Source organism: Suillus discolor (genome assembly GCF_016758755.1).
Source record: "Suillus discolor strain FC423 chromosome Unknown F5147scaffold_314, whole genome shotgun sequence".
NCBI classification, from domain to species: domain Eukaryota; kingdom Fungi; phylum Basidiomycota; class Agaricomycetes; order Boletales; family Suillaceae; genus Suillus; species Suillus discolor.
In genome coordinates, this window is record NW_024541561.1 from 1 (window position 1) to 10,028 (window position 10,028).

Genomic DNA, 10,028 nt, shown 5'->3' on the forward strand with positions numbered 1-10,028 from the left:
TATTTTGTATAGGTATGTCTCCACATCCTCCTGCCTACAAATATCCAAAATGTACACCCACATATAGTGTCCAGTGCATCATGCTTGCAATTCTTGCACGTGCATGCACCTCCATCTCTGGCAGGTGAATCAAACATCCACACAGCTCTACTAACACCCTTGTGCATGTTCCAATATCCGACATTTCATTTGCAAATCCCACGGCGTGATTGTCTTATCCCATGACTTATTCGGTATCGTTCATGGAGCGAGGTTTGGACCGTACAAGATGACTGGTGGGAGTGGGTTTGGTAGAGTTGGTTACGTGCTTAACTTATAGGATGAATCTGTCACAGGGCGGTAGGAGCATTTGGATGTCCTTGATCTATTTAAGACCTGTATTTTTCAGTGTAAGCGGTGGCGGCGCAGGGATCCAAATCTTGAGTGTGCTAGACCCAAAATCAAGGATGATCTAAGTCTGCTCCGGAGTCCTGCTACACATGATCATGTATATTACGAGAATTTGACTTGGTCACACACAGCCATGGATGATCGATGATCGCTCATATAGAGAAGCAGGAGTCCTCGACAAAGTTGTATGTTCCTCAAATCGATTTCTGTACGTGCCTTTGACTGCAGTCTCAGTCTGCGCAAACGAAGGGTTGGGTCGGGCTCCAATTGTTCAGCACATTACACAGTCGTGGAGATAGTAGTCTGGAATGAACGGCTGTTCTTCTGGTGGAGTGAAAGATGACAACGTCTTACAGAAGTTAGACCTGTTGTGACCCTCGCAAGGTTTGATGAGCCCTTGAAAATACAAGTTACTTGCTACCCATATCGTCAGCATCAGGTGCTATTGCATTACATTATAGGAGAGTACGTACAGGTTCGCCGAACATCGAGCTCTATCATTCTCAGCTTGCTTTCAGGACTTCGGCAGAGCCTATTGAGTACATGGGAGAATTGTGTCGAATAACAAAGTTCAAGCTCGAGCGCTCAATGCCTGGTCTCCCTCGTCCTGTATGATCAAAAGTCCTGTGCGCTTTCATGATAGCTATAGACTGCTTGCACGTGTGGAGAACAAGATGCAACTCACTATTCAATTCAATGCAGTGCTTCCCATAGACGTTCAACGTTCATGCACTGCCAGAGACACTCATCTTCAATTTATCACACGATCAGACAGCTGCACCGCGTCATCAACTACAACCCGCAGCGGCGGCGGTGATTAGGTACACAGGAAACAGACTGACAGACATTGATGTGATCTGGACAGAATTGCAGAGATGATCAAAATATACAAGAATAAGTACTACTAGTAGCACAATACTATGGCGCTGGATCAGTTCAAAAATGATACACACACAAAACTCACACACACACACATACGAGACACACACATATAGTTAAAACATACACATGTCTTGTAGTATTGTAACACATTCAGTACTATAGACGCATTTCCAAATCAACTATGTCAAAAACAAGGGAATGGGAAGGATATGAAGTTCTCCAGAAACAGGACCGGGGTTGCTGGCGATTTCGCCCTTGAAGGTGTCATGATCACCCATCTCGATGAGAGGAAAGCCAAGAGCATGACGGAATGCGTTTGACATGCGAAGCGCCTTCGCTTTCAGGGATGCGCCACAGAAGTGATGCTTGCCCTTGACTTCGGTGGAGGTGATCATCACGAGGCTCGGGCGCACCAAGCGGGCGACGTTGTCAGAGTCATCATTGCCATTCACGTTGGCATTGGCAAGGGCATGGCCGAAGCGAATGTTTGCATTGGCATTTGAGGAGCTCTCTACTAAGAGACGGAGGGGCTCCGCACTGACTCGGCTGGCTGTACTCGACTCATCAGTAAGACATCACATGCTCGCTCAAGTGAAACGTACCAATACCAGCCCCTGCAGCCGGTCTTGAATCATTAGGCCGCTGCAGCCCTGGCAAATATCTCACTTGTAATGAAGAAAATTGAGCACTACCGATGACCGAAAGCAAAGCGGCCGATGTTTCGAGTCTCCCTGGCCTATGAGGTCGGCACGCTGAACCCGTTTACACCGCGCAACACTGTGAAAGTGACTGAAAGATAATGATGGCCATATGAAGGCATAGGTGCCAAAGCAGCTGGAGGAGGGAGGAAGGGATTCGTGGTAGGAGGAGGGGTTGTCTTTGCCGGGTAAGGTCCTTGACCTACGAAATCCTTCTTGACCATGTCCTCGCTCCAGATACTGACACATCTCGCGCTCTATCTGGTTAATTTCGCGCAATTGGAACATTCTGATGCAAAATTGGTGTACATTGTTACGACAAACAGTCGTGTGCAACTAGGATGATCTAAACAGCGACAACCACGACAGTGGTACCGAGTGCTGAGAGTCGTCGGCCTTTACAAACAAGCAAAGGTTGCGTACTCGAACGTAGCTCGTGGTGGTTAACGAGGGGTTACGCTGAGATGATAGCAGGGTTTACAGACAGTGAGAGGCGTCACTGAAGGTACAAGTCGATGTCGAGCAGGTAGCTTTAGCGGGACAAGGAGTTCAAGGGAAAACCTAGTTGATTAGACTAGTTCTGGGATGTACCTAGTAAGATTAAAGTAAGGAACGTCTACTTTAATCTTCGACCTTATATAAGGCTACTCTATCGTATCTAAGCTCAGCTCGAAGCTGGGTTCTAATCTGCTTATCTACATGAGTCAGAGATAGCGTCCATGAGGCGGGCTTCTATCGTAGATAGCGTCCATGCGGTACGCTTCCATCAGAGATAGGATCCACGTGGTATCCTTCTATCAGTACATGAGGCAACACGAGGCTTGCCTTCTATCTTGATAACATAAATAGGTCTTCTAGACCTATGTCGTCATGTCATGTCATGTGCGGTCCAGACCGCTTATCTAAGCCGGCAGTTGCCGCTTATCGTCTATCATCATCTATCGTCATCTATCGTCATAGAGCTGGTGAGGCTCCGGTATCGTCTATAGCCATGCGGTGGCAGAGGGCTGTCCTGCTGGCGGGGGACTCGTGCCATGTTACTGTAACATACATACCCGGCTGATGAGAATGTGAGACCGCGCTTCTTGAGCCAGAAGACGGACACGGCTGAGAGCAAGTTGGCGAAAAATTCAATGAGATTTTCATTGACAATGCCACCGGATGCAACGATGAAGGTGAGGATGTGTGAGATAAACTGATGAACTAAATTTTTCAATTGAACCAACCAGCATTTAATGAAGGATAAGTTGGCGGGATAGGAATTAAACGAAGAGTTGAATAGTAGTATGGGCTCAGAATGAAGGATTAAAAGGAGTGAGGAAGATTAAAGGGCAAATGACATAGGATTCAAAGAAGTAAGGGGAATTAAATGGGATGATGAGACTTTCGCACAAAATTAAAGCCAAAGTTTGATAGAGCCAATGAAGTAGTCCTTCATCCAGGGGTTGTGGAACGGACGTGACAATGGATCATTGACATCTGGGTGGCCGCGCAACAGGTCATTCAGCGTAGGTTGGACCGAAACGAGAGGCTGGAAGAGTGGTCGATTAGGTACGCCGGGCACATGATGATTCTGAGCCTTTGCGAAGTCTCGCAGGTCGATATCCTGGTGGTTTTCTTTGTCCTTGATCAATGGCATCATTGGATTATGGCGTGGAGCACGCTTCTGAACCTGTGGTGAGATTGACATCCCTTTCAGACTAGCTGGTAGGGTGTTGAGACTGTCATCCGTATCAGAGCCACTTGGACAGAAAACTGTAAATTCCAAGTGTTAGACATTTGACTTCTGCCAGAAAATAAAAACTCGACACTTATGTTTAACTTGGCCTGAGGATCTTCCCAACTTGTTCCCCGTTTTCGATGCAATGGGCTGTCCATGAGCTGATTTTAAATATTATGTGTCAGTAGTGTTCCCATACAATTAAATGGTAGTACTTACCTCCACGCAATTTCTTCTGAGCTGGTTCTTGACGGGTTCCACGCTGCATTGGACATTTTGGACGCACTTGAGTAAGTAACACAATGAATTTTAAACACAGCGCTCGAGACTGTACACGTGAGAATAACCAATCTTTGGAACTTGAGTGAATATGTCGTCTTTGATTTTAAGCCCATACTCTTGTTTATGGTCGCCGTCATCGCCATCATCGCCGTCATCACCGTCATCGCTGTCATCAGCTATATCAATAATAACCATGTCTGGGTCCCAGCGTGCATAAGTATGCTCAGGTACGAATTTCCGGATACCTATCATTATACATACACTGATTGGAAAATCTAGGACGAATTTATCAACGACTCACCAATAAAGATATTTGTCTGTTGAAGTGAGGCATTGCTTCTGCCTTTGTACCGTTCGAGGTGTTTGCCAGTTGGGAAGGGCTCAGGTGCGACACTGAGCCTGCGGTTCTCTTTCGAAATTAACACCCATTCAGATGCCCCATTGTCCGTAGCCTTCCCTTTGACATCACCAACCTTCACAGAGTCAAGGTATTCAAAGACTTTGGGAAATAACCTTCAAATGTAAGCATCAACTTCCTCAAATGTCCAGTCTAAACAAAAGCTGAAATCCACACTTCCGTCCTCAGACTGATCTCCATCAAAATGAGCGCATCCTCTTCGTTTTAACTTCGACATCTCTGTTCTGACAGGCGGAATTGTGGTCAACAACTCTCCTTTGTCCTTTTGGTTGCCAGGTAAGCTCATACTAGTCATAGCTTGTTTGAACTAACATACATCGAGGTAATTCACCAAGATGGCAATGGCACCGACTTTGATCGGGACGTGACCTTGCTTTGAAGAGCTGGCCTGTCTCGAGGATACAATCCTGCCCTAGGCGGCACCAGTCATTTCGAACACACAGAAGTCAGGTGAGTTACTCACTGGGAATCTCTGCTTTGCAGGTGGGCGAAATCCTGCCATTACCTCATCTCTCGCAGCTGTCGCAGTAGTTGTATTCTGACTACCTTGTCCTGCTCGTCGAGCGAGTGATTGCTTGAATATAGCCGTCACTCCAACTCGTTCCTTTGCAGTAGCGACTGCTGGTAGCTCAGCCAGTACAGGCGGTTGAGGTCATGGATGTTTGCTCTTCCCATGCAAACATTCAGCGCAAAGTTCTTTTTGGCCAACTGGAATATTTGTGGGTGCCGAGTACTCTTTGCAATAGCAGGGTACTGATTCATCAGGATTGCCCTTGCAAAATGCTGGCTTCGGCATTCTAAGTGAGATGGAAGAGAGGACTGGAACACAAATTAGTCGGCGAGGTGCGGAATTTGTATTCAATGGTCCTGGGTCCCTCCGGATTTTGTTAAGTACTACTTAAGCGACTCAAAAAAATTCATTTGCTTCAAAGTGATCTAGAATACTAGATGCCTGAGCCCATAATGTCGAGTGAGTTCTCCAGATAGGGTCAGCCAATGATATCTCCATGTGATGCTCCCTCCGCCTTCCAACTCGTAGGTATTCACTTGTGTTTTCATCATACTTGTCTTCACCCTCGCGTAAATTGTATCCCTCCAGTACAATCCCCTCCATGACAACCTCCTCAAGTGTTTCGAAGAACATACTTTCATCCTCTTCGTTCCGAAAAGGAGTATTGCTGTCTGGAACCTCAACAGCATCATGCTGGACATCATTTGCTTGTTCCTGCTCAATGCGGCCAATAATATCATCTTCTTCTGGTTCATCCGCCTCGTCACTTGGGTGGCCAGCACCTGTCTGATTTCGATGACGGACAACCTCCCTGCCATGAATACCATAATAGCGCTGCAGAACTGTAGGACAGATTCCCTCAAACTCATCTTCATAGATACCTAATGATGCCTGTCCTAGATGGCACATATTGTTACAGGGATCTGTAACACCTACTAGAGCCCCAGCTCTCCCTACGCCTGCCCCCGCTCTGCTAGACTCCCCGCGCGGCGGTGCGCCGCCTGCGCCTAGAAAGACAGCGGTCTGGACCGCTATGACCCCGCCTCATGGCGCTATGACCCCGCCCCTGGCCTAGACGGCCTTGTACCTGTTCCATGGAGGCTGTACGCCTCATGGACACCCTAGATCAGCGCATGTATACAGCATGTCGCTTCATGAAGATCCGGAGCGCCCTAGGCGCCTCATGTATGAAGATCCGGAGCGCTTGGCACTTCCTGTACCTATGCGCAGCTGCCCTTGGCGCCACATGCTTGATCAGAGGCTAAGCCTCATGTATGCTATCTCTCCTCATGTCTAGTTATCTTAGATTACCGATATACTATAGATTACAGACTGAGCTAGAATACCTATAGCTAGACGCTATAAGAGTAGATACATTGTTGTAGATTAACTTCACTTTAATCTACTAGGTTCATCCCCAGAACTTGCTCATCTAAGCCTACCAGCTTCCTTGTGTGAGACCGCACTTCTAAGTCGCCCCCATACGACTTAGCACGTATCCGCTAGCCCTGTATCTCGACGAGCGCCGTCTTACCGAGATAACCGGAGGAATCCTTGACGTTCCGTCAAGGCCAGACCACGCTCAGCTTCAGTAGACTCACTCGAGTCGTCGCTGAGAAGAACTATCCTAGTTCGCACACGCCGACCTACAGTCAGCGTAACACATATCCTTCGTAGTTATGAGATAAAAATTCTGTACCACTGAATATTCACTGACCTGAGGGCTTCGATCCCTGGTATCAGAACCATGAATAGGATGCAAATTCCATTCTTGTTGAAATTGTCGACAATCATCATTGAGCGCATTTAAGAAAAGCACACTGAGGAGCCACAGATGCCCAGGCTTGTCGACATCAAGTTTATGAAGTCGTTTGAGCCTGGTAAAGAACCCCCGCCACCGGCGTACAAACTGTGTGCCTACTTCAACCCACAATCGTTCGATGCGAGAATTCCGTGTTGATCTAACATGCATTATTATTCAAGTAGATTTCCAGAGGACTCCACTTACGATCCCTATAGGAATGAGCCACGATTGTGACCGTTTGTCGCAATCATGTGAGTGGCAACCTGAATATTCTCGCCGCCACGATCTCCACGAATACGAGACGGGATACCATATTCATTTCTTGCATAGATGAATAAATCCAACACAGTTGATGCACGATTATTTGTGCCAACTTGTAGCGCTGTTATCTGTTGGTACAGTAAGGTGTATTGTTACTTATATGAATTAATTGACTTACAGTGCGACAATACCCGTCAATGAAACCATGGATGACGAAGCCCCATCGAATGAGCTTGTGATGACCATCTACATGCCATAGTGCATTTGGTCGAGCAACTCGGTATTTTCGTCTTCTGGTAACACGTCGTTCTCTCAGCCTTTGTCCCAGCCTGTCAACTCTGCGCAGGGACTGCCAAACACGATGCTGCTGAACTCGAATACCTTGGTGTCGAAGGAAGCCGACAAGGTACCGGAATCCTGATTCTGGTTTACTTTCTTTGAAAGTCCTCACAAGTTGATCGAGATCAGCATCACTAATAACTGTAAAGTGTTTTTCTAGACCATGTTGACGAATAAATGTCCACAGAGTAGTGCGGGACACTTGGAGGATTCGTGCGAGATCTGGCAGCATGATATGGTGCTGGTTGGATAGGGCTTTACTGACAAAATCGAAGTTAATGATTTTCTTCCGACGCCCAAGTCGACATTGCTGATGACCCAGAGTCACAAGCTCCGGGATTATCACATTTGCTCGTTCAGCATTTTCCCTGGATTGAAGTTTATTTAGATAGCAGAGTGTCAGGCAAGTGAAAGACTTACACATGAAGATTTCGACTGATATCCTTGAGCATTGCGGCTGCCTCCCGAATAAGCCTAGCACATGCTAGTAGCCAGTCATGCAGAAGCTGGTAATCAGCAGGACTTGAATCACTTTCAATCGCTTCGAGCAAAGGTAGGGCCTCTGTGGACAGTGCATCATAGTGGTATGCCACTCTGGTTGGTTCTGCATCATTTGACCGAAGTATTTTAATTGCAGCATTGTATATATTGCTGATGATACCCTCCGCAGCATAGACATTTTGTGGCCATCGATTTTCATGTTCTGGTAGAGCTGGAAGATCCATGGTTGGTGAATAGAGGTGATAAAGCGGTAGCTACACTGCATTTACGTCCTTTGTGCTCCGACTTGAATTCAAACTTCAATTGCAGACCATCATGTTTGGGGCCCCAAGTCTTCTTAGGTTTCGACATCGCCGCTTCTATATACTCGATGGTACTCATATTTTCTTGGTCAGATGTTTTCGTTTGACAATACTGTAGACTAACGGTCAAAATGCAGGTTGAAAATGCATTGTTCAAGGTCCACGCAACTCAATTATCACGCACATCCATTGCGTTCGAGGAGATGTTTTCTGTTGGAAGTCAATTGCCGCTGACAGAAGGCATGGAAGGCTCAAACGACGACCATCCCATTATCATTCCCGAACTCAGCATGAATATGTTCGAACTGTTCCTCTCAGTTGCATACAATAGGTAAGTCAAGACAGTTCTTGAGGTACTGCATTTATTCTAAATGTAGGACTACTATGCAGTTGGAAACCCGAAGGTCCCACTCACGATGATGTCCTTGACCTTCTTCGTTTCAGCAATAAATTCATGAGCCAAAAGGCTCGTGATGTCGCCATCAATCACCTCCACGAACGTCGATTCCAACACAAACCATACGAGCTACTTGCACTCTGCCTCGAATTTTCAATCTCAAAGTTCTTTGTTCCCGCTTTTCGCCATCTCGTCGAATTTCGCATCCGTGATATTCCAGGACCAGTGCGAAGGAGACTTGGGTTTGAAGTCTGGAATGCATTCGTAGATCTAAAAGAACTTCTCGATGAGCATAACCGTATTATTGCCTGCGAGGAACCACCCATTATCACATATTCACCATACTGCACTGACAACACCGCTTGTTTCATTGATTGGCAGCAACTGTGGTGGAACTCGATGGCGCGTTTTCTCCTTGATGGCCGCAATCCTCAAAAATTTAATGAAGCTATCGAGCGCTTCCAGGAACTTGGGCCAGAAATTGGAAGGGTCAATCCAGAGTGCTGGAAAACGCTGCTTCAGACGGTGAAGAAAGCAACAGCTTTCTGTCTCGCTTTTGATCTGGTCGAGGAGACAGCTCAGCAGTTGTCGGCGGCCCTGATCACGGAGCCTGCCCCGATGCTGACGAAAGCCGAATTGGATACCTTGGGCTTGCCAAGCCATGAAGAAATTTTATAAAAGGGAAGGGTATCCTCCGAGTCGATTCCGAGTCGATTCCTCGTCATCTGATGACTTGGTTGGCGAGTCTGGTGAGATATTTGCCAGGGCTGCAGCGGCCTAATGATTCAAGACACTTTGATTAGAACATAGTTGATTTGGAAATGCGCCTATAGTACTGAGTGTGTTACAATACAAGACATGTGTGTTTAGCTATCTGCGTGTGTGTCGAATATGCGCGCGTGTGTGTGCATATTTTGTGTGTATCATTTTTGAACTGATCCAGCGCCATACAATACCGTGAGCAAATGCCACAAGTAAAAATATCAACATCAACATATAGGGCGGTCGGCTGTTCTAACTCGGTAAACAAACAAGCGCACACAGCCTCATAACCTGATATCAACATCCGGTATTCCTTCGCCAATTCTTACATAGTTTCATCCATGAATAAAAACGGATGGTCACAAACACGGGGTCGTCAGCTTGGCATGAGACGTTTAGAACCAGAACATTGTTCTAAAAGTTGTGGGAAGTCATCTGGCACTGGTTATCCAATGTATCTTTTATCAAGTTCAACTCCCCGGCCAAAACGCGCCATCACGATCACAGCAAGCTAGCTGAGTTTGAACTTACATTAACTTCAATGATATCCCAGCATCTGCGTTACGACATTGACTCATGGGTTCACAGCCCATTCATAAGAGCTAAGAGGGCGCATGATGTGTGTGCGTGTGTGTGAAACACATTTTTGACCTCTAGATGGTGTATTCAACTGACGATATCACAGAAGCGACGAGCTTGGAGTCCTTTAAGGTGTGTCTCCTTGTTGATATGAGGGTGAATTACAATTGACAACTCATGTA

General features: G+C 46.5%; 5 protein-coding genes across 5 annotated transcripts; 1 reads left to right on the forward strand and 4 right to left on the reverse strand.

The window, feature by feature from the left end:
- Positions 1 to 1,451: 1,451 nt before the first annotated feature.
- F5147DRAFT_765491 (uncharacterized protein) lies at positions 1,452 to 2,194 on the reverse strand (the record flags this gene model as incomplete). The annotated part of the gene is made up of 3 exons (XM_041440748.1): positions 1,452 to 1,822; positions 1,875 to 2,008; positions 2,031 to 2,194. The coding sequence occupies 3 exons, from the start codon at positions 2,192 to 2,194 to the stop codon at positions 1,452 to 1,454; spliced, it is 669 nt and encodes a 222-aa protein (XP_041284338.1).
- A 2,053-nt stretch (positions 2,195 to 4,247) lies between these two features.
- F5147DRAFT_590257 (uncharacterized protein) lies at positions 4,248 to 4,484 on the reverse strand (the record flags this gene model as incomplete). The annotated part of the gene is made up of 1 exon (XM_041432163.1): positions 4,248 to 4,484. A coding segment is annotated over one exon (237 nt), but the record flags the coding sequence as incomplete, so codon positions are not given.
- Positions 4,485 to 5,297: 813 nt separating this feature from the next.
- On the reverse strand, positions 5,298 to 6,873 carry F5147DRAFT_590259 (uncharacterized protein; the record flags this gene model as incomplete). Its single annotated transcript, XM_041432164.1, has 2 exons — positions 5,298 to 5,792; positions 6,601 to 6,873. 2 exons carry the CDS (start codon positions 6,871 to 6,873, stop codon positions 5,298 to 5,300), a joined length of 768 nt encoding a protein of 255 aa, XP_041284340.1.
- A 265-nt stretch (positions 6,874 to 7,138) lies between these two features.
- On the reverse strand, positions 7,139 to 7,396 carry F5147DRAFT_542264 (uncharacterized protein; the record flags this gene model as incomplete). The annotated part of the gene is made up of 1 exon (XM_041430263.1): positions 7,139 to 7,396. A coding segment is annotated over one exon (258 nt), but the record flags the coding sequence as incomplete, so codon positions are not given.
- A 915-nt stretch (positions 7,397 to 8,311) lies between these two features.
- Positions 8,312 to 9,183, forward strand: F5147DRAFT_590264 (uncharacterized protein; the record flags this gene model as incomplete). The annotated part of the gene is made up of 2 exons (XM_041432165.1): positions 8,312 to 8,439; positions 8,499 to 9,183. 2 exons carry the CDS (start codon positions 8,312 to 8,314, stop codon positions 9,181 to 9,183), a joined length of 813 nt encoding a protein of 270 aa, XP_041284342.1.
- Between the last annotated feature and the right edge of the window lie 845 nt (positions 9,184 to 10,028).